Source organism: Oryzias latipes, chromosome 7 (assembly GCF_053564925.1).
Source record: "Oryzias latipes strain Hd-rR chromosome 7, Olatipes_Hd-rR_3.1".
Taxonomy (NCBI): domain Eukaryota; kingdom Metazoa; phylum Chordata; class Actinopteri; order Beloniformes; family Adrianichthyidae; genus Oryzias; species Oryzias latipes.
Genome location: NC_136243.1, coordinates 7185479 through 7209325, shown reverse-complemented (window position 1 = coordinate 7209325; position 23847 = coordinate 7185479). Strand labels below are relative to the sequence as shown.

At 42.5% G+C, this 23847-nt stretch overlaps 1 protein-coding gene across 2 annotated transcripts; it reads left to right on the top strand.

Moving 5' to 3' along the window:
- Positions 1 to 1111: 1111 nt before the first annotated feature.
- Positions 1112 to 6925, top strand: LOC101167021 (RING finger protein 223). Of its 2 annotated transcripts, none has more exons than XM_011472934.4 (2): positions 1112 to 1404; positions 4932 to 6925. In XM_011472934.4, exon 2 carries the CDS (start codon positions 5030 to 5032, stop codon positions 5729 to 5731), a length of 702 nt encoding a protein of 233 aa, XP_011471236.1. In that variant the 5' UTR covers positions 1112 to 1404; positions 4932 to 5029; the 3' UTR covers positions 5732 to 6925. The 2 variants fall into 2 exon arrangements, with proteins under 2 accessions (XP_011471236.1, XP_020557251.1); XM_020701592.3 differs by lacking the exon at positions 1112 to 1404 and adding an exon at positions 1441 to 2551.
- The last annotated feature ends 16922 nt before the right edge of the window (positions 6926 to 23847 follow it).

The window sequence follows — 23847 nt, the reverse complement described above, 5'->3', positions numbered from 1 at the left end:
TGTTTAGTTTAGTTTAGCCATTAGCTAATGATTTCTATGACTTTATGTTCTTTATGATTCATGCTTATTACACATTTACCGGAATGAAGCCCATTAAGATGACTATTCTTGCAAATATTGGGCTATATAAATAAAATTGAATTGAATCTGAGTCATTTAATTTGAAAAAGGGGTTTCCATTGCAGTTTTGTGAAATCTGTCCATTTCAATACGCTTTAAAAACCACCTCCTCCAAACGCAAAAAACTATTTTCAATGAATGTGCGTTTTTTCGAAATTGACGTGTTTCCATTAGCCATTTTTCCAATTTGCGCAATTTCATAGTCAATGGAAACGCAGCTAGTGACTTCTTATTTAGAAAATATCCTCTCCCAGATGAATGAAAACTTTGAAAGTTTTAATGTAAATATATGAGACTTGTCTCTGGATTAACCTGGATTAACCTACACTGAAGAGTCATACTGGCAGGCAACACTGACTGCAGGTGGGTGTTCCGGTGAGAAGACACCTGCGCTCTCGCCACGGACTGGATGTAAACGTATTCTTCCTGTGTATTGCAAAGTCTCGAAGCTATGCATATGTGCTAATGTGTGTCTGGTTTTTAGTGCCACACTGGAAGTAGCGCCCTCTTTGCCTTCGAGAAGGCTCTGTGGGGAAGAAACGCTCTGCCTGGAGGGCTCCTTTTTGTACAGACTTGCTTTTCACAAAACAAAGGCAACTGTCAGTTGGATGTTGTAATGTTTAAGGCTAAACATGAAAAAAGCTCTCCTCCACTTTCCATGATGGTGATTTTGATTTGGTGTACTAAAGGTCAAACTTTATTCAAAATATGAAGAAAGAGATAAATTCCAAAGAAGAAACAGTCATGCCCAATAAAGTTTTTTACTACAGTTGGTTTATTTGCCTGTGGCTTCACCTGTAAAGGGGTGTCTGCGTCATCTTTGGGTGTTCATGCAGGTAAACAGTCAAGACAGGACGATGTCATCACAGGGAGAGGCTTGTTGAGAAGAAATGAATATGTGAATCCTGACACTCCTTCCTCTTTCCCTTGTTCCTTCTCCCAGGTCTCCCTCCCCCCACCTCCGGGCACCACCTCGAGGCTCCTCATTTGCATAAGGCTAAAAAGGAAGCTGACAGAGCAGGGCAGGTGGCAACCGGCAACTGACTCCAAGGAAGGAGGACCCAGCTCAGCAATTACCCTGCAAGCTCTTCTCCAGCCACCAACATCCCCCTCTTACCCACACGCAGACATTTAACTCCAGCAGGATACCCAAGCACAGAGGAGGAACTCAGTGGGAGAAACCCCCACTAAACTCCAGACTCTACTGGGATCTTTAACTCCATAAAGTATGCACTTCTAAAGACGATCACTACAGAACCACCTGGCTTCTTCATCATTTAACAGGTAAAATTAACCATTGCAGCTGTAAATGACTGTTGCTCTTGCTTTATTATTGAGTTGGAAACTGTAGAAATAATTTCTTTGCGTGTTTTTACTTGCAAGTTATAGCTCGCAGCTCAAAAATTATGTTTTTATGTGACATGCGTGCATTACGAGACTCCCTAAGTCAAGAAAAAACAAATCAAGTAAAAGTTTAGTACTGAAAGTCTTTGCTTTGCTGACTTGACCTGCAGAAACATAAGGTCCTTTCCTTTGTTTTTACTGTACTTAGTTGCAAAGAACCACACATTTTGAAGAGAAATGACAGTCATATTGAAGGATTGCACAAGGCAGACTGCATATCCCTGCCTGTATTGGCTCTTGATAGGTTTAATTCTGCACCGACCAGTCTCACGTTCAGTTTAACCGTCTGCAGCCCCCGCCCCCTCGCCTCAAACTTCAGGAAGATCGAGTTTCACCTCTTTTGCAAACGGGGAACAAGTCATGCAGCATCGTGGAGGGCAGAATATACGATATATGACACACACACACACAGAGTTGAGACAGACACAGAGGACCTGGAAAAGGAGATAACAATAGAACCTCACATGAGGCATGAAAAACAATCTCTCTGATTTTCATCGCAGTCAAAACAGGTCAGCGGGGCAAATGAGAGGATCTGATGATGACAAAGGACAATAAACATCAGGAAAACAAAGTGATCCACCCCAGGTTGAATATTTGCTTCTCAGGGTTCAGCAAAGATTCTGTTAATATTTGACCCGTCTGGAAAGTAAGCCAGCATACAGTTCACCGCCAACAATCCTCTTTTAGCCTGTTCTTCCTCCACGTGGTCAGAGTGCAGTTTGTTTGGACACAGCAGCTGCTTCTGTCTGAAGTCTGATTTGCTCTATGTAGAGTGCTCTTCATGTTGTCCCAGAGACTCTTTCATAAGTTTAAAAATCCAGTCCAAACACAGGACTTTCATGGCGTAAATGAAAGTAGCTTAAACGCTGATGAGGAATTCTGGCTCCGGACAAAAAAAGGATACTTGTTACAAAACCTCTAAAAATAGAGAGAAGTTTGTCTGCCACAGAGGTCATAGTGAGTGAGCAGCTGAAACTTGAACTGCAGAGAAAATGAAATTCCAAGAATTGCACCTTAAAACAAGGTCAGCGGCAGCACTAAAGTCATTACTCTACATGTTGTGATTGTGTACCTTTGTTGTGTTTGCAGTGTTTTGGTGTGATCACTGTTAATCCTGAAAACTGCCCCTCTGTTTTTACAGCACTTTTTCATTCTTACAGTATTGTTCACATAATTCCATGTCTATCTTGGAAGAAGTAAATACCAAGCCTACAGCGATGGAGTTGTGAAGAGTATTAACCCTTATGAGCAATAAATCACACAGTGAAGATGTTGATGGATGACAATGAGGAGAGACACTTAGAGGAAGGTTTTTGGCAGACACTCGATTTTTAGTGTAAATGTGTAACTTGTGTGAATCTGTGAAGTCACAGGACGTGGGTTTATTTCCTTCTGTAAAAACGTCTTGTCATGGCTGGTTAATTGTTATTCAGGGAGCGGACTGCGGTCATGAGACGAGTGTCCTACAGAAGCAGTCATAGGCCATTGTTGCGGAAGAGAAATGATGAGACCATGTACTAAATTGCTTAAATACAATATTATTATACCATTTTTGTGATAGTAACACAATATTTTTAGTTTATTTTTATAGATCTTTTTTTTACCCTGGTTGCTATAATGACAAAGCATGATTAATTTGATCCAACATGAGGATATTATGTGACAAAATAAAAGGTGCGATCTGCAATGCAGGTAGAAATCTGCTGTTAACCTCTCAAAGCGTAGATGGAATGAGGGGAGTTTCTTGTGAAGGAATGTCAAGGGTAGATGAAGTGATTAGACAGAACAACCAGGGACTTTGTGCATGTGGGAGACTTGGAGAAAGACCAGGCCTGAGGGCACAGTGACGGGAACACCTGTGTGCAGACATCTCTCATCCCTCACACACCAACTCACACCAACTCACACACACACATGCAGGCTCCTCTCCAAGGTGCTTTTTAACACCAAATCCTCTTCTGGAGCAGAAGACAGAGATTACCATTTTTATTCTCTAATCATAAAAACGCTAAAACGGAGACACTGGCCTCAACAACTCTTAATTCTCATCAAATTATTGCTTTGTTCCAACCAGTGTTGGATTAAACTGTGTATTTACCTCGTGTTTTGCAAATCTTTTTAAACAATTTCGCTCTCAAAACTAATTTGTGTGTACTGTAGACCAGAATAGAGAACCACTACTCATACTTTGACTATAACTAATTTCTGTTTTTAGTTGTATTCATTCAAAACCAGTTTTTTTAAATTACTACAAGTAAGACTGTATTCTTTTAGTATAACTTTTTACTCATCAAAATTTTGGTCAGTCACTCACTAATGTCTCAACTATAAATTAGACGTTACAAATGATGGTTTGGTTATTGTTTACCATGTCATTTTTTTTACCTTCAAGTTCACACATATCTGCTTATGGATCTCTGAGCAAAGAAATTGGAGGTTTTTGTAGGATTAAGAATTCTCTGCAGCACAGAAATATACAAAGATTTCAATATGGAATCATTGTGCAGGCTTACCTGGGCTAATCTGGGCCCACCAGTAGATGGTCTTGATGCTTAATTCTAAAATTTACATTTGTTGTTTATATTTACATAGAAAACATACAAAGCTAGAAGTCTGCAAAAAGGACTAAATTTGTAGTGTCTTATAATAGTCACACTACAAAAACTGAAGCTTAAGAAAGTAAACAGATCCTTGTTTCAAGAAAAACTTGTCTTATTTTCTGTCTTGCAAGAAACACAATCTTATCAAGAAAGTTTTGCTATAGCAAAATAATCTTGATAAACTAATATTTAGTGAATACAATTTTTCTCTTAAATAAGAATTCTTGGTGAGACCATTTTTCTTATCCCATTGGCAGATGTGTATGCTTGTTTAAAGAATCTGCCAACATTTTTAACTTTTTTTTAAACAGCCTGTTCTTACAGTGCAAAGCAAACACACAGTAATATTAAGACTGTTTTAATATTTTCTTCTTCTACTAAACTGCAACACTGTAGGTTGTTGTACAGTGTGATTTGTCATTTGTCATTAACTATCTTGTAGAATGTCTCAGGTTTCCAAGCTCAAATTTTAGGCAAATGCCAAGTACATCTTGTCCCTGTAAATAACAGCAGTCATGCCAGAATTGCACATCCGCCTACTCTACAAACAGGGCCTGGTAGACACGTTCTCTTGGCCTACTTTGTATTCATATTGATTTAGGGGTTGTTTTTCTTTTTTTACAATTTAATTTACTTTTTGAAGAATTCCTTGTGGTTAACAGCTGAAAATCCAGTCAGTCTGCATCAAATCTGCTCTCGTCGTCTTGTAGGGCTACGGGTGGGGAACAAAAGGGTTTGAAGTGAAAAGTCTTTTGGATTTCAATACTTGTTAACTAATTTCTACTTTTTTTGCATTCTTTAAAGAAAATCCAGAAGATAACAACTGATCGAGGGAAGGGAGAAAAAGCGAGAAGTCTCAACAAAAGGTGGAGAACCGTGAGGGAAGGCTGACATCTCTGACAATGGATGAAAATCAGCCGGTTTGGCACATGCAGACCAACTCCCAGGAAGTGCACCATGAACTGCAAAAGAAATTGTCAGTGGCCAACCAGCTGGAATGCTCCATCTGCTACAACACCTATGACAATGTCTTCAAAACACCCAAGCTGCTGGAATGCACGCACACCTTCTGCCTGGAGTGTCTTTCCCGTCTCATGACGTTCACACCGGTCGACAGGGATGGGAACGGGGGAGGCAAACAGCTCTCCTGTCCCTTCTGCCGTCACCCCACCATCCTGCCTCAAAATGGACCCCCAGCTTTGGCTACCAGCCATGAAGTCCTCTGTAAGCTGCCCAACCACCAGCAGCAGGAGGAGCCCGTGTGGCTGGAGGGGGAAAAGCTGTGCTACAAGAGCTTCAAGCAGGATGCTGGATCGGGCACCCCTGACAGCCCCACAGCTTTCTGCATCTGCATTGATATTGGGGCCAGCAAGGCGGCCGATGCCGCTGTGGAGACACGCACCACCAACTACAGGATGATTGGCAGACTGGCAGACTGGAAGAGGATGGTCCTCTTCACCGTGCTCATGGTGCTCCTCATTGTGGTTGTGTTGTGGCCTCTGCAGTGTGTGTTCAGCACTGGGAACATGCGTTGTATGAGAGAACACCCACCCACTACCACAACTGTCGCCACTACACACACCCCTCTCGTCAGTAACCCGTAAAACTGACCAGATGAACTGATTCTTGAAACGTCAAAAATGTTGGCAAATAATAGCACTTTTGACATAATAGGAAAACAAACTGATAGCAAAACCAAACATTTCTGACTTCCAGCTGCAGACTTTGAGTCTTGAAAGTGTCAAGAAGAGTGAACTTCTTTGATCCACACGTTAAAGGTTCCTGGATGACTGTTGTCCAACAGGTTGGATGGGTTGGGACGTTTCACTGGTAATGTGTTATCTCAGCTTTCAGCGTTGACGCTGCTCTTTAATCCAGGCCAAACAGTAACATTTTAAATGCTGGCGTTTAGAAAACGTGACATCTGGACTCAAGCTATCTGCAATTTTATTATGAGAGAGAATGAATGCAATCAGAGTGCCAACTTCAAGCTTTGTACACTGTAGCTTTGACTGTATCTTTTGATGTTTTGTTTACAAATGTGGGATCAAAATGATTAAATGATAGCACTCAACAGCTTTGTAAATTTGGGAAAAGACTGATATAAATTTACTATGCCTCACTATCAGCATTCTAGCATTTTATTGTTGCGGTAAATGGGCTCTTTCATATCTGATAAGTAGATTTACAACCTGCAAAGACAAAAATGGGATCAGTGGATCAAGCATAAAAGAAACTCACAGACTGACCTATTTGTTTGGACTGTTATTGAACTGTAAACAGTGTGAGCCAAAGGTTTTTCTCATTTTTTTCAGCTTTTTTTTTTCTCCATTCCGGCATTTTCCTTGCATGTGGCACAGAAAAACTCCCTCCTTCATCATCAACAACTGTAATAAATCGAGGGTTTTAGATTTTTTATCATTAAAAACCATTTCCGCTGTCAGAGTTCTACATTACTCGTACGGTATTTTAAAATCTTTTCCACATTGTCTTTTGCTCAAAGCTCCAGTAGCGTTTTTGTTTTTTAGGCAAATGTTTAAAATACATTTTGTTTAGTGTAAAAACTAAGCTAACTGGAAAAAACTTTAAAATGCGTAGAAAAGCAGTAAGTGTGTGTGATGCAATAGAACAGACAATATTACACAATCTAAGTTAATTTTTATACCTTTCTTATTTTTTACTATGTAATTTTTACTTTTAGTTGTATTTTACTTGATACTATGCACATATTTTGTGAGAAAACTATTTTATTGTGATCTATGACAAAATGGACAATAAAAGGATTTTTGTTGAAGTTATCCTTGAAAATGTTTGCGTTGTGACTACACAAGAGTAAGATTTTTAACCAATTTACCAATTTCCCCATTGGCCTAAAGCGGTGCTTTCAATTATGTTTTGCAAGGCCCCCCCTAGGAAAAATAAAATGTCCCCCCCCCCCCCCCCCCCCCACACACACACACACACTCGCTGCGGTGACAATATTTTAGGTCAGTATCTATAAAGATTGTGCAAGTATTCCTAAAATTGTATCTTTTAACATTAACAAAAGAAAAAAAAATAATATAAATCCACTTTCAGCAAATATTAACTTTATTCAGCCACAGAAACCCTGTTATAGTCTAAACAGAGAAGAAGCTTAAAGTGCCTGAAATTTAAAAATCTGTCATTCCTTATTTAAACTAGAAACATTTTTGACCAACTGACCCATTTGATGCTGAGAAAAATAATTCAGTCAATAAATAATATTAAATGTAAAGCAGGGGTCTCAAACTCAATTTACCTGGAGGCCACTGAAGGCGGGATCTAGATGAGGGAGGGCCGCAACTTCAACGCACACAAACACACAACTTGTGAGTGTCTGAGAGCCAATAAATGTGTATGGAACATATAGTATACTTTTAACTATACTTTATTATTAACTGTTTTCTAATGTACTTATAAAACTCTCATTCAAATAAAATACATAAATAAAAAAATCAATAAGTAAATAAATCAGTAATACATTTCTGTTCATTTAGTCTTCTATATCTGTTGTTTTTTCATTTAAACATCCTTATTAACACAGTTCAGTTCACACTGTTGAATTATAACTATTAAACACTAAAGAAGACTCCAATTCTACAGTTCTGTAAGTCCATCAATGGTTCTTCTGAACACGGTTCTCTTGTCTACTTCTCACTGATGGACACTTGGCAGCACTTCCTCCCAAACAGCTGAGACCCTCAGTGTGGATGAAGATGATTGACAGTTAATCTGGACTGGACTTGAACTTATTGAAATTGAAGGTGGAGAAGTCAGAGAGGATGTGCTCCCAATTTTGAGTCTGTGTTGAATTTTTTTTTTTTAAGTTTACTTTTTAATACACAAATCAGTAAAGGCGAAACAAAATTCAGTAACCATTTTTGGATTTTCTTTCTTATGACTTTTTGCACTTTTAAACCCTGATTGTAGAGCAGCTGGTCAGCCACTCCTATATTTTTATAAAAAACGGATGGAAATTCATCTTGGTGATCCCAAACATGTGCAGCCAAGATGCACAATAAGCGTGTTTGGGATCACCCAGGTGGACGAAACGCTGCGCAGATCACCTGGTGTGTGATGGATGTTTTTGCTCCAACATCACCTGTCAATCATCACAAAAATATCACCAGCAAGGCCCCAACCTGCGCGAACACAGCTGAAAACTTAGCACTGCACTGACTGCAAACCGCCAAATGACTACAAAACATTGCATTATGGGAAATGTGTCCTGACGGTTTTTGTAGTTGAGTGATCAATTAAAATAATTTAAAATACCTATTGATTAAAAAAGGCTACATACATTACAAAACATTACAATAAATATAAAATATAGAATAATGTAACAATAACACATGTAGGTGTGGGACATTTATTCTCCGCAGCGACCCATCTCCTCCTGCGGGAGCGGAGAGAACCGTTTGCTCGGGGTTAATACGCTGGGCGCGCCTAACCGTAACAATAACCTCAGCCCTCCTCCGGGTCTGTGCGGCCCAGAGAAAAGTTCAGCACTGACTGCATGTAAATAGATACGTTCTATTAAGGAAAGTAAGGAACTCCTTAATGTGGTCCGGGAAGGGGGCGGTCAGGTTTCCTGCCTTAAATGCTTTCCTGCTTTCAAGCCCCGTCAATGTCCCGCCCCCAAGAGTCATATTCCCTACTGTGATTGGTTGGTTCGTCAGCTCCGTGCACAAAACTGAAAAGGTGTCATTCAGACTGGCGGGCCGCATTAACATTAAACTTTCATATTAAGGCGGGGGCCGCAAAATATCATCTTGGGGGCCGCAAATAGCCCGCGGGCCGCGTGTTTGAGACCCCTGATGTAAATTGATCTGAAACATGAACACAGCAGCACCAATATATTTAACCCTTTTAGTCTGAATAAATAGGTAAAAAAACATTGTGCTGATTTTTTTTTCTAAATGATGGATCGTTTATTTATGATCTCATAAAGTGCAGCTGTTTTCCTGCATTACCTGCTGTCTTTATGTCAAACACTGACACCAACTAAATGACAGGCAGACAAAGAATAAGTTTATGGAAAATAAAAGACACATCATCAAAATGTCTACAATAGTTCATAAAGAATGATATTATTAGCATGAGCTGAGTAATCTAAAGGCACGTGATGATCCGGGTGTTGCACAATAGGCAGCGCTCCGTGTGCCCCGTTCCCCTTTCCTTCTCACACACGCGTGTGACAGGTGACAGGAGCAGCTGCAGGGACGACAGTTCACAGTTTCCGGCTGTTACAAACTCTGTGATAGAACAGATAATAGGAAACTAATAGTGGCGCAGATTTTTTTCCAAGCACTGAGCCGCTGTCACCACCGTCCCCTGTTAAATTTGGGCTCCGTGAAATTGCCCGTATTACGCTACTACTGCGTGCCCCCTCTTGGCATCCCATCGTGCCCACTATTTGAGAAGCACTGGCCTGGAGAAATACAGACATACAAATATTTACATGTCAATCCAGAAAAGTCCTAAGTGCTCCAATTACCACAGGCACCACTGTCACCTTCACTTTCCAGGCTTTCTCCAGTTCTTCTCTGAGTCCCTGGTATTTCTCCAGTTTCTCATGTTCCTTCTTCCTGATGTTCCCATCACTTGGCACTGCCACATCCACCACAACGGCTTTCGTCTGTTCTTTATCCACCACGACAATGTCTGGCTTGGTCGCCGTTACCACCCTATCAGTCTGGATCTGGAAGTCCCACAGTATCTTTGTCCTCTCATTCTCTACCACTTTCAGAGGTGTTTCCCATTTTGACCTTGGGGTTTCCAGTCCATATTTTGCACACATGTTCCTGTATATTATTCCAGCCTCTTGATTGTTCCATGCTCCATGTATGCATTCCCTCCCAGCATCTTACACCCTGCAGTTATGTGCTGGATTGTTTCAGGCACCTCTTTGCACAGCCTACACCTTGGGTCTTGTCTGGTGTGGTAGATCTACACCTTGGGTCTTGTCTGGTGTGGTAGATCTGAGCCTCAATCGCTGTGGTGCCCAGGGCTTGTTCCTGAGCTGCCAGGATGAGCGCTTCTGTGCTGTCCTGTAGGCCAGCCCTTTCTAGCCATTGGTAGGACTTCTTGATATCAACCACTTCAGTTATGGTCCGGTGGGACATCCCACACAGGGGCTTTTCCTTCCATAAGGATCTGTCTTCCAGCACTGTATCCTCTGCTGTCCATTGCCTGAGACATTCACTGAGCACACTGTCAGTTGGGGCCTTGAGCTTGATGTACTCATGCATCTTCTACGCTCACTAGTCCTCGGCCTTTTGGAGCTTTTGTGTCTTAACATCCGTGGTCTGTATCTCTTCCTTGAGCCATCTTATTAATCCTGCAGGATATCTGATAACTGGCAGTGCGTTAATTTTTTTGCCCGGGTCTTGTTCTTACCATTGAGTTGGCTTCTCGGGACCTTATTTGTTGAGGTTTTTGGATATTGTAGCTTTCCCTGTTGCCTGGTCCAGGTTGCCATTTGCCTGTGGGATTTGGAGGTAGTTCTTACTGTCCTCAGTATCTGCTATTGTTCCTTTTGAAAATGGGATCCCACCTATGTGGACTACCTTGCCTCTCTTTGTCACCATCCAGCTACATTTCTCGAGCCCGAATGAGATCCCAATCTCAGGAGTGTAGATCCTGGTGGTGTGGATCAGGGAGTCAATGTCACACTTGGTCTTAGAGTTTATATGTCATCGATGCAGATAGTGATAGTGACCCCAATTCTTAGGAGTATCTGTAGCCACTCTTGTCAAGTGCAAATCGGCATGCATGGGGTGTACAGCAGAATGGCTGTAAGACTCCCACACCGATTGCCTAATGTCCTTTTTTCTGACCGTCAGGCTGCAAGCCAGGAGCTGGCACTCATCATGTGGACACACTCTCAAGCCCCTTGAGCAATCAATCTGCAGAACTAAAATGCAACCCCCTCTTTGCATTATGACTTTCATTATATCATAGAATCAGCAGTGTTGACGTAGAAAATGAAAAAGCCGTTTGGTGGCTTGATTTTTCATTTTATTTTTTAGTCAACAAATGCGACTTTCTTTTGAAAATGAAAAGCATTTCTGGTATTGAATTTTATTTTTAATTCTGAGACAGAAATGCTTCCATAGTCTGAGGTGTTGCTTTTGAGATTGTTGTATATTGGTCTACCCTGTCATGATCGGCTTAAGCAAGAACAGACCCAGATGCTGGAACCCAGAAGGAGCACAAGAGAAATAGATGGAGAATGAATGGATTTATTATTCTGGAAGAGGACCAGCGGGTGAGTAGGGTTGAAGTTATTCCAACGGGGTGATGTTTCTGACAAAGCGAATGTGGCCAGTGACGCCGCGTGGCTTGGAGTTGTGGCGTGGCTGGAGGCTTTGACTTTCCTGATGAGGATCAGTCTGCTCGTAGGGATATAGGACCCAGGTTGACACTCGTGATGCTTTGTCCTGTAGATGAGGCGGATACGTGTGATCAACATAGAGCATGAGCAGCTAGAGCAAAGACACAAAAAACTTGAGACCAGGTAATGCACCATAGAGGGGCAACGAACTGGCGATGAATCCTGGAGAAGGATCTTCCTAAAAGGAGCAGGCAGGTGATGAGGTGAGTGTCCACAGCTGGGTCCAATCAGGAAGGCAGAGCAGAGAGGGGAGGGGGGAGGAGAGACTGCCAGAGACACCTTGACAGGTTGTGGGTTTGGTTCTAGTCTTTCCTACCCTTGTGTCAAAGTGTGTTTTGGCAAGACATTGCACTGCCACGTTGCTTCTGGCAGATGCAGACTGGTACTGTGTATGACTATGAAGCCACCGTAAGTAGGAATTGGACTGCAAAGCTCCTTGGGCCATAAAAAAGTAGAAAAGCAAAATATAAGTATGCAATGTTTACCATTTAGTCTTACTTTATTGGTGACTGTGTTACAAAATGTAGTATGTGTGTTTGTATTGACGCACAGTTTTCATACATTTAAGCGACAGTATACTGGGGGGTATTCCAGAAGGCAGAAGGTTTAAACTACCCTGACTTTAACCCTGAACTCTGGCTGAAATCCGCCTGAACTTGCTTACTCTGGGTATGTCGGTTCCAAAAGACCGGATATGAGTTAGCGTAATTACGTTCGACTTGGTAACCCTGGGTTAATGCACGTGCACAGCAAGTACATAAAGGCATTCTCAATGGATCGCAGATTTCTGGAGTCACCATGGAAACACGTGGGGAAAAACGGAAGCGCTATACTTCAGTGAGACAGAGTCTGAGAAATTCATTGACGGCGGATGAATATTATACGACCATGAAAAAAGTAGTATGGCTGCGTCAGCAAAAGAAAAATAACGGACAGCATAAACGCATGAGGTTCTGATCTTATTTCTGATTCCATTTCCAATTCCATTGTGATGAATATATATATATATATATATATATATACACACAACTTCAATGAATTGATTTAATTGGCAAGTATTCATTCATTCATTTTCTATTCCGTTTTTCGGGGGTCACAGGGTCACAGGGCTGCTGGAGTCACGGGGCTGCTGAAGCCTATCCCGGCCACTTGTGGGCGAAGGCAGGGGACACCCTGGACGGTTTGCCAGTCTGTCGCTGGGCAGAACGTCCTCAATCACACACCCATTTACTCTCACACTCACACCTAGGGATAATTTAGATTAACAAATTAACCTATGAAGCATGTTTTTGGATGGTGGGAGGAAGCCAGAGACCCCGGTGAGAACCCACGCATGCACGGGGAGAATATGCAAACTCCACACAGAAAGGTCCCCCATTGATGTTCTGTTACAGGTCCCCCAGCTGGGACTTGAGCCAGGGGCCATCTTGCTGTGAGGCAAGAGCGCCAACCACTGCGCCACCGTGCAGCCGTAATTGGCAAGTAATTGAGTTAAATTTATTCAACCTAATTTCTTACGTCTATCCAACTCAATAGTTGTTTATACAACTCAAATTTACATATTTATCTAACTAAATGTCATATTACACCAATTCAATTAAATGTTAATCCATCTTAATTTATTGTACTTCTTGAATTTTCATATGTCTAATTCGGAGGCTGCTGATTTTCTCTCTTTATAAAATTAAAAGAAATGGTACAGTGTGAATATACAATATATACCATGTGTTTAGTTCTTATGACTATTGACCTAAATCCTCTACCTTCCTTTCACTCATGGTGCAGAAAGAATTAAACATAACGGTAAAATAACTAGACAATACACAGTAAAACAGCTAAACAACTAAACATTATTAGACAAAAACCAAACACTTGTACCCAAAACCGTCCAGACAGGCAAAGGGAATGATATCCCACAATTCATTGCGCCGCCAATCTAACAGCAGCACCAAAGTTACACCTACTTAATTGAATTAATATATAATGTCTGATAACTACGTGTTATTTTTAAGTTGACTGAACTCAAAAACATTATTTATCTTAACTGAAGCAAATAATTAAGTTAGATTAATGTAAAAAATGTTATCTTTCCAACATCCATACGTGGTCTTATCACCCTCTCATGGTGGAAAAAATATTATCAGAGCTTCTTCATCCACTAAATCATCTTCAATTGGACATGCCATGCTGCTTCACCTCTCTGAAAACAAACTAACCTTCAACTTAACCTGCTCCAGACCAGGTTATGCTCAGAGCATGAGTTGCTATGGCAACTAAGCACACCCTGAAACATACCTCTGTTTTTGGAACCGAAAACTGAGGTTATCCGCTTCCTTATCCTCAAACTCACCTTGGTAACTAGCATAACCTGCTTTCTTGAATACCCCCCCTGGTGTGTTTTGTGGCTCTGAGGTGCATATTTTTGTCTGGTTGTCTGTCCTGCACAGCAAGTATTGTCACTTTGTTTCTTTCCTGAATAGCAGGATCAGGATAGCAACATCAGCCTTTGTGTGCTTTTTTTTCCTGGTTTTGGGCCAAATCCACTTTGTTGTTTCTCTTTGGTGAATGTATGATGCGTCCCTTATCATTGTTCTTTTTTGTTTGTTTGTGTGTGTGTGTGTGTGTGTGTGCGTGTGTGGCGTGCGTGTGCGTGCGTGTGTGCATTTTCTTTTTTGACTCATTGCATTGTTGGTGACTTGCTTTCCTTTAAAGGGCCTTTACCATGCTATTCTTATTCTTAGTAAACAATATCCACATATGTGATCATACATTACCTTTTGGCACACAAAAAAAGAACGTTTCGATTAAATATTGATTATTTTCCTGAGTTTTTTTTCAACCTGGAAGTATGACGACTCAATCTCTGAGACACTGGCTTTCGCTCCTATGGGTGTCACCCATTTCATGACATCAACCTGGAGCCGGCCTTCGCAGTGTGTCTACATTTCGCACACAAAAACAAACATTATCGAAACTTTTGCAAAGATGGATGTGCATATTGTTTGTTTTAAAGGAAAGTGTTTTGCTGATCACTGTTAACTATGTGGAAAAAGTGGGTGTGTTTGTTTGTGTTAGCCTGGGGGCGGTGTTGGCAGCGCAGACTCTTCCTGGAAGAGGCTGTCCTCACTCACCGGTAACTAAGTCAGCTCATGAGAACCCACTCGTTTTTGTGGGTTGGGAAGGGCTGGTGCTCAGAGCGCAGGTTTTTAGAAGAATACTCAAAAATGTGTAAATGCATCAAAATACCACTTTGGGGTTTCTTTTCGTGAGGAATGAACATTATGATACACTTACTTGTCCACTCCAACAGCTGAGCAGACAGATAGTAGCTGCAGGCCTCTTGTGTTGGACACATTTTACTGTTACAACAGGGGGTTCTGGATCTCCGAACACACTAGAAGTGTATTTGAATAAACCCCTTTCATAATTTAGGCTAAACTTCATTTGTATCTTGTTTTTCTTGAAGGAAAAGAATAAGAGGAAAGAAGTGAGGGATGTTGGAGATGGGGGGTAAGGGCACAGAAGAATGGGGGAAAAGGGGAGTTAAGGAAATCTGGAGGATGAATACAGAGGTGGTAATGGTGGGGGTACAATCATTAAGCAGCAAGATGCTGGAGGATTATCATCCTGTCATTACTGTCTGGTGTAAATGTTAATCAAAAGGGGTGGGGCCTTTCCACACACATATTCAAGTGTTACAAACATACCCCGTTGGCTCCAAAAATCTTCACAAACAATCATGTCAACATGTACTCAACACAACTACAGGTCACACACACACATATGCATACAAATTCACACATGTGAAGCATTTTATACAGTCACGCATACTACTTGTGCAAAGGTGAGCCGGCACCTGTGCTCAGGTGAAGGTTTATGTTCTGCTGAGGTGGATGATGAAATATAAAAAGAGGGAGAGTGCCCAGCCGTCCCAGCACCAAGACCCCCGCCGAAGCGGCAGCTGTAGCCAGGGACCCCCGACGTTGACACGGTGTAGCAGATAGAGGGAATCCTGTCATGATTTGAACTTGTCTTGTTTTTGGTCCTTGTTCTGTCTTGTTTCTGTTTCCTGTTTTATTTTGAAAGTCTCCTGTCTTGTCTGTTTTCTTGAGTTTTACTTCCTTTGGTCCCCATCAGCCCTGATCGTGTCCACCTGTGTCTTGTCTGCCCTGTCTGTATATAAGTCTGGTCTCTGCCTTCCTCCAGTGTTGGTCCATTAGTTATTCCTGTCCTGGTTGTCCTTGTCATGCCATGTTCCTCGTTTCTTGTTCCGCGCCACAGTGAGTTTTGTTTAGTTTTGTCATCCTGCTCTGCAGCGCCTTTTGTTTGTTCATTAAACCCTCTAGACTCTGATCCTCATGCCTCCACCTCTGCGTCTGGGTCCAACCGGCTCTCGAGCCACCCTCCACCATGACAGAATGGACCAACCATACTTTCTGGACCCAGCAGAGCGGGACATGCAGCTCCTAGAGGCTTACTGCCAGGAAGCCGAGCGCACGAGGTCTTACTGGGTTTTTGACCAGGCCCAGTTTGCCTCGTATGCCTGGAGTGGGAGCCACCTGGACTTCACAGGGAGCCGTCTTGCCCTGAGGGGGGGTCGTCGCCGTCGTCCCCGCCGTCCCCTTCCTGTTCCAGAGGTGGTCCGGCACGCACCACATCGCTTTCCAGTGGTGGTGCCAGATGCACCCCATCCCCGTCATGTTCCGGTGGTGGTCCCGGATGCACCTCAACCACGTTCAGTGGTGGTCCCGGACGCACCCCGACCCATCCCAGCTCCCAGGGGGGTGCCGCCTGCGCCCCGACCCGTCCCGGCTCCCAGGGGGGTGCCGCCTGCGCCCCGACCCGTCCCGGCTCCCAGGGGGGTGCCGCCTGCGCCCCGACCCGTCCCGGCTCCCAGGGGGGTGCCGCCTGCGCCCCGACCCGTCCCGGCTCCCAGGGGGGTGCCGCCTGCGCCCCGACGGGTCCCCGGTTCCACTGACCCGCCTGAGCTCGGCTCCACGCCCGACCCGCCAGAGCCTGACTGCTGGCCCGACCCGCCAGAGCCTGACTGCTGGCCCGACCCGCCAGAGCCTGACTGCTGGCCCAGCCCGCCAGAGCCTGACTCCATGCCTGACGACTCCATGCCTGACGACTCCATGCCTGACGACTCCACGCCTGACGACTCCACGCCTGACGACTCCACGCCTGACGACTCCACGCCTGACGACTCCACGCCTGACGACTCCACGCCTGACGACTCCACGCCTGACGACTCCACGCCTGACGACTCCACGCCTGACGACTCCACGCCTGACGACTCCACGCCTGACGACTCCACGCCTGACGACTCCACGCCTGACGACTCCACGCCTGACGACTCCACGCCTGACGACGCCTCCAAGCCTGACGACCCCTCCACGCATCTCATGCCGGACCTGCCACGCCGGACCGCTCGGCCCCCCGGCCGTCCTCCGGACCTGCCTCGCCGGACCGCTCGGCCCCCCCGGCCGTCCTCCGGACCTGCCTCGCCGGACCGCTCGGCCCCCCCGGCCGTCCTCCGGACTCTTGTGCCCGTCGAAGTTTATCCTCCGGGGCCCCCCCCTCATGTGACTTTTGGAACCTCGGAGCGGTTCCTTGAGGGGGGGGTACTGTCATGATTTGAACTTGTCTTGTTTTTGGTCCTTGTTCTGTCTTGTTTCTGTTTCCTGTTTTATTTTGAAAGTCTCCTGTCTTGTCTGTTTTCTTGAGTTTTACTTCCTTTGGTCCCCATCAGCCCTGATCGTGTCTTGTCTGCCCTGTCTGTATATAAGTCTGGTCTCTGCCTTCCTCCAGTGTTGGTCCATTAGTTATTCCTGTCCTGGTTGTCCTTGTCATGCCATGTTCCTCGTTTCTTGTTCCACGCCACAGTGAGTTTTGTTTAGTTTTGTCATCCTGCTCTGCAGCGCCTTTTGTTTGTTCATTAAACCCTCTAGACTCTCCTCATGCCTCCACCTCTGCGTCTGGGTCCAATCGGCTCTCGAGCCACCCTCCACCATGACAAATCCGCCCAGGCCAGGGCTAGCAGAACCGCCGCAGGGGCCCCCAACGCCAGAGAGCAGGGAGGCACAGGAGCACGGAGAATGCAAGCTCCAGCCCAACCAGGAGGACAGCCCTGTGCCGCACCAGGGGGCCCAGCACCGGAAAAATTAACCACAAGCGACTTAAGCATCTCTCTTTTTACACCAATACTATGAGGTGTTGCCCTCGAGACTTTCACATCATGCTCTTGGTTGTCCATCTTATCTTTTATAAAGGCAGTTCTGTTATTTTTTTAAGGCTTTTTCTTCTTACTAATTAAGGATTCCATATAAAAAGCACTTAGTCAGGATGCCACTTTTTCTTAGAATCATAAACATAGTCGGTGGTTGTAGTAAAAAACCTTTGGATACAAAGATTTCAGAAAAATGAAAGAATAAATCATTAAAAACAAAGCCCAAGAAACTTATAGCCACGTTTCTATATTTAAACACAAGTGATTAGGAGGAAATAAGTAAAGCTTTGGTTGTCTACAATTGTCATTATAGTATTTTAAAACTTAAAAAATCTCTTTTCTGCCTTTCTCTCTTTTACTTAATAGCACACTTTTGTAGTTTTATCTGAAATGCTGGCTTTTTCAATTCCTCAAAGCACATTTAAAGAGAAGCAGCACTATTTGTTTTAATGGCTTGCTTCAAAAGAAACTATTCAGAGAAAAGGATCTTACATACATGTAACTTTAACCTAACAGGAAATTCATCCCTTTCTTTCTCTTATTCAGTCGAGGACTTGGCACGTCACTTAGAGGAAAGGTTAGGGAGCGGAATTACCCATTTTGCTTAATTATTATATGCAGCTGATAAGGGACTTTAGTTTATTTGGACTTATTGAGAGGAGGCCATAAAAAAAGCTTCCTGTATTCCCATGTGAACTACCAGGAAATGTGGTTAAATATTACATTTCAGGTGAAAAATAAACACAACCCATTTAAAAGTAATTACAAAGACTGGAGGTGACTGTTACCTTGCTCCTAATGCAGGAAATGTTACCATGGAACTCTTGTAGTTGGCTTTATTTCTCCTTCCACTCATCTACCAGATGCCGTTTTATGATTCTGCACAATTTCATAACTATTCTTGGTACCAAAAACTTAATTCTCTGAAGTTACAGCACTAGTTTGAGGGTTAAACCACAACCAAAGGAACCGCCGCTTCCTTGACCCTTTGCATTTTTTCCAGCCTCTCATTGAGCCCTTGATAAATCTCAAGCTTTGATATTTCTTTTAAAGGTGCTGCAGGTTTGATTATGAGCTTCTCGAGTATTTCTGTGTCACTAATGTCCAGTTTTCCTCCATTTGGGTAGTTTTGACCAGGAACCTCCATTTATGCTCTGCACACACAGACCAGTGGATCTCAACCCTAAACCTAGAGGGCTATTGCCATTGATTCACATTCATGACCCAGATGATGTTGAGAGATCAGGTTTATTTATTTTGAAGAGCTCTTCAAAAGCATCAATGATCACGTCTCCATGTCTGGGTTCATGACATCATTCAGAGACTCTCCCGGTACGATGAGCTTCACCGTCTACTGCAGGAGCTGCATCTGAACGACGGACGCTTTCAGCGCTACTTCCGCATTTGTCCAAGCAGGAAAAAATGAAAATAGGAATTAAATTAGAGGAATTTTTTATTGTTTTATCTATGCAAAAAAGGAAAATATCATAAACTTCAGGAGGACACGATAAGATTCTCTGCCATGTTGGTTTTAGACTCAACCAGCTAACCACATTTACAGCCCGTCACAAGCCAATGCCGAGTCCCTGATTGGTTGATGTGATGAAAATTCTTCACCAATGTTCCCCCAAATATTCGCTATCCAAATTTTCTTGTCCTCAGTCATGCTGCCCGAAATGCCCTGGTGCCAAACCGCTGTGCCACGCCCAACACTCAAATTGCTCCGCAGGACCTCTAATCGCGTCTGCACATTGACATGCCATTGAAACTGGCCGCCACTGACGTCCGAATCACGTTCCCTGTGAGTGCAGCTTCAGGTAGTGTCAGGTTGAAATATTTTTAATCATAACATGTTCAGTGACTTATTTTACAACTGAATAACTGCCCACAGTGTAATTTTTACAAGCAGTGAAACAATGCAATGACACTTTTGATAAATGCCAGAGATAAAATCTTTTTTTGTGTGTCATCAGTCAATTTAGTCTTCAGTATTTAGTTTATAGTCATTTTGACTTAAAGTACTGAGACAATTTTCCTGTTAGGAATTTTTTTTATTTTTTCCTTCAATAATAAGTCTGTTTTATTCTGCTTTTTTCACAGTCATCAGCTGTCTGTTCTGTAGGTGGAGGTTTGTTGGATTCACTATAAACCTTCTTTAAATGGGCTGTGTCTTTGTCTCAGTCTTTCTAAATCTATGGGTTCTCTATTTGATGTTTTTTGTTTTTCTTTATTATAAAGTACATTGCATATATTTTAATTCACTTGACCTAAATTAACTTAAGTTGAGGGTTGGTCCTCCAATTCCTTTTCTGAAGCTTTCATTTTACCAGAAATATCTACAAAATCTCTCCTCATGTAAAAGTGAAACACAGTTGTTGATTATTTCAAATCTACCTTTGTACATTTTACTCAGAAAGTAACGTAACAGCAGTCCACCACAGGATGCTTTTATTGCATTAGAATTCTGAGACAGTAAAGGTATTACTTTTTAACAGCAATTGTAGCATGGTTCAAGTGAATACTAGATTCTGATTGGCTGCAGGGTGTCAGTTAAAAAGGAATCATATATGCACACCTAAAAAAGACATTCCATCACATGGCCTGAATGTTCGTTAATATTGCGTTGGCCCAAATGCCAGTCGGAAATCAGAAACCTGGAGCATAGATGGACAGATGTTTTTCCACAGTTTATCACAACAGCAAGACAGTAGAAAAGATCTCTGTCCTTCAGATGTCTGTGTGATGGATATGCCAGTATCGCTATCAAATTTGATTATCAATGACAACGTTGTCTTAAATTTTAAGTCGTTTGTTTCCTGTCTGTCTTGCTGACCATATTGCTTGATATTAAACAAGAGACAAACTCTGGCTTCATTCTCTGCTCCAAAACAAATGGTAAGAGCTGAACTTTCCCCCTGAAATGATGCTTTGGATCAATCGACATGACGTTTTGCCGAAGCAACCATCTGATGTGAAGGCCTCCACGTCCATTCATTTCTGATAATGGGCACCTTGTCAGGCATTAGTCCTTACATATTTAATACAAGAGTTGGTAGGTAACTTATCAACATTGCAAATAAGTCTCATATTCACACAACAAAGACGATCCATCCCTACATCAGGAAGATTGATAGCTGTAATGTTTTAAAAAATTGTTGGAATTCAGCCAGATGTGACCCACTTCTGTCTGCTATCTGTGACTGTATCATCAGTCCTAATTTTGCAGCTGCTGTTTGTTAAACATTGTCAAAGTATCTATTTACGTTCTGTTTTTAGGACAGTGTTTGATTGTCATATCTGCTGCTGGGTTTGTCTTGATCTCATTTGTTCAAGAAAACTGCACTGCGCAGGAATGAGTCAGTTTATGATGGATTTCAAGTCAATTCAATTCCATTTTATTTATTTAGCCCAATAGTACAACACTAGTCGTCTCAATGGGCTTTCCAATAAACATGAAATAAACATGAAATCATAAAGAACATGAAGTCATACAATCAATAGGTCATGGCTAAACTGAACAGACTAAGCTAAACTGGGCATCTCTGCCCTTAGACCCTCCTTTGAGGAGAAAACACGAAGAATAAAAACAGCAAGTCTTTCACCTGCTCAGTTCAGTCAAAACGCCTAAAAAAATCTTCTAACAAAAAGGGAAAACGTTTGAAAGTTTTCCTTTAAATTGTCTGTTCAACTAGAATTAAATAATCTCAGACTGATGTCAGACAACATTGTTTGGAAACAAATACCATATAACCAGTTGTATTTGCCTTGTTTAGCTCCTAACCTAACTACTAAAACTGCCCCCCACCCATGTGTGGCCTAAGGTTACTGGAAGTGTCTTGTAATGTCTGGTATAAGATGAAATTTACGACTGTAGAAAACAATTCTGAGCTGTTCCTTGTAGTGATAATAAATATTCCCGTGGAAAAATCGTCACGTGTAGGGCGTCCTTTGTTTGGGCAACCTTGGTCTAATCTCAGTTTTCTGAGTTTTATAATATTCCATTGTAAGAATACAATCAATGGTAAATGTTTCACCCATCTTTACTGGAGGGTTGTGCTCAAGCAAAGCATTTATGTGTGGAGATCTCACTGATGACAACCTCAGATTGTCTTGTTTCATTTTATAGCTATGCTTTTCTTTTTCTTTTTAAACTTTTTCAAGAAACACGACATCTGTAGTTTATCTGAGAATGTGCATACATGAATTTGATGAATACATACCTGCAGTCACTTGTTTGGTTGGTTCACCTGTTGGTGCAGGATCTTTTAGACACAATATTCATTCATTCATTCATCTTCATTCGTTTGTCCCTTTCGGGGCTGCCTATCCCGGCCACTTGTGGGCGAAGGCAGGGGGCTCCCTGGACAGGTCGCCAGTCTGTCGCAGTTAGACACAATATCTACAACAAAAACATAAGTTTAAAAAGAAGTGGAAAAAAAAGTCGTCCGACTTGACGACTGAGGCAAAAACAGAAGATCTCAGTACATTGCAGTTTTCTTGTTGCTGGACAAAAGTAAGAACCATCAGCAGCTGGGGGGGGGGGGGGGTTGCTGAAATATTTGAAAAACGTAAATCGAGGGAGAGTTGCTAAATTATTACATAATTCACGACTGTGAAATGGGGGTGGAGATACAGGGCGTAAAGTGTGTGGGGGGGGGCTGTCCCCGCGAGCAAAAAGCTTTGCCCCCTACTTGCCCCTCAATTTTTGAGTCAATATTTGTATCTTTATTGACAAAGGTTAAGAAACTATCAATGCAATCCTCATTAAGCTTTAAACAGCCCCTCAGCTGAATAACTGCAAAATAAATAAACAGTTTGAAATACCTACTTTTGATCCTTTCATTTGCCTTCCAGACTGATCTAAGTGCGAAACTTCCACAGTCTCCTGCCCCCTCTCACCTCATATCAAATGTTCTAGCTCCACCATGGTGTCTAGTTCACTGCAGACAGTTTGACAGTAGACCATCTTTTGATTTATTGTCAAAGTGTTCCCAGTGGTCTTTTAATTAAAATTATGCCATTTTTATGCAAAATCTAAAATTTGTGTTCTTTTATTAGGACAAATTTTCTGCAGAGCGTTCTGCAGGAGTTCATCAGAAATTCACCTCAGAGTTGTGGGCAGGACTGTAGGTGCACAGTAACCACGCCCCTCCATTCCCCTCGCCATTTCTGAGAGCTCTGTATTTTACACGCTCTCCCACTAGCTTACAGCCCCTCAACCCCCCAAACCTAACATTACTGGTGCAACAACAATGGCGAGCATTACTGGAGCTCTCCAGCTCTGATGCAGATTCCAGTTCATGCATGAACAACACAGACGTACATGGATGGATCTATGTGTCTACAATGGATGTATCAGAATGGAGCAGAGCAGGGAGCTTGTGGCCCGCCCAGCGTATTTTTTACTCTGCAAATAAGCTCTTTTTCAAACTGCATTTTTTGTCTGCTCCTGATTCACAATGATTTCAATAAAGAAATACTCAGAAATGCAATTTCGAGCTTAATTTTCTTCATACACATCCTCCATCATCACAAAGATGCCACATTAGAAACACAGAAAACACAATTTTCATCGGAGTGGGTCTTGAAGCACTTTGATCATTTAATGATTATAAAATGTAGAAAACTCTTTTTAAAGTCTCAGGTTGTTTCACACAGATTCTTCCATGATAGACTGACAAGTAAAACAGAACATGACAAAAAACAACGCAAAAATCCAAGCACAGAATCCTCACAGGAGAGCCACACATCCACGAGGAGAACATGCAGATTCCACAGTGAAAAGACCCAGCCAGGATTTGAACCAGGAGCTTCTCACTCCAGGTCAGGGGTGTCAAACACATCTTCACCGAGGGCCACATCAGCAGAGTGGCTGTCCTCAAAGGGCCAGATATCACTTAACTAAATGTAATGTAAAATAAATGTAACTGCTCCTTAATGTTAAATAACTCGCTTTTTATTTATTCTAACTTTTTTAAGTGACAATTACAGTTGTATAGAAAACATGTGTTCTTATTTTACCTATTGTTTAGAAATCTGGGGGCATAGTTACAAGTCAAACACAAAACCTGTTT

What these genes read in the sequence shown, in the direction of transcription:
- LOC101167021 (XM_011472934.4), top strand. Translation starts at nt 5,030, where the DNA reads ATGGATGAAAATCAGCCGGTTTGGCACATGCAGACCAACTCCCAGGAA.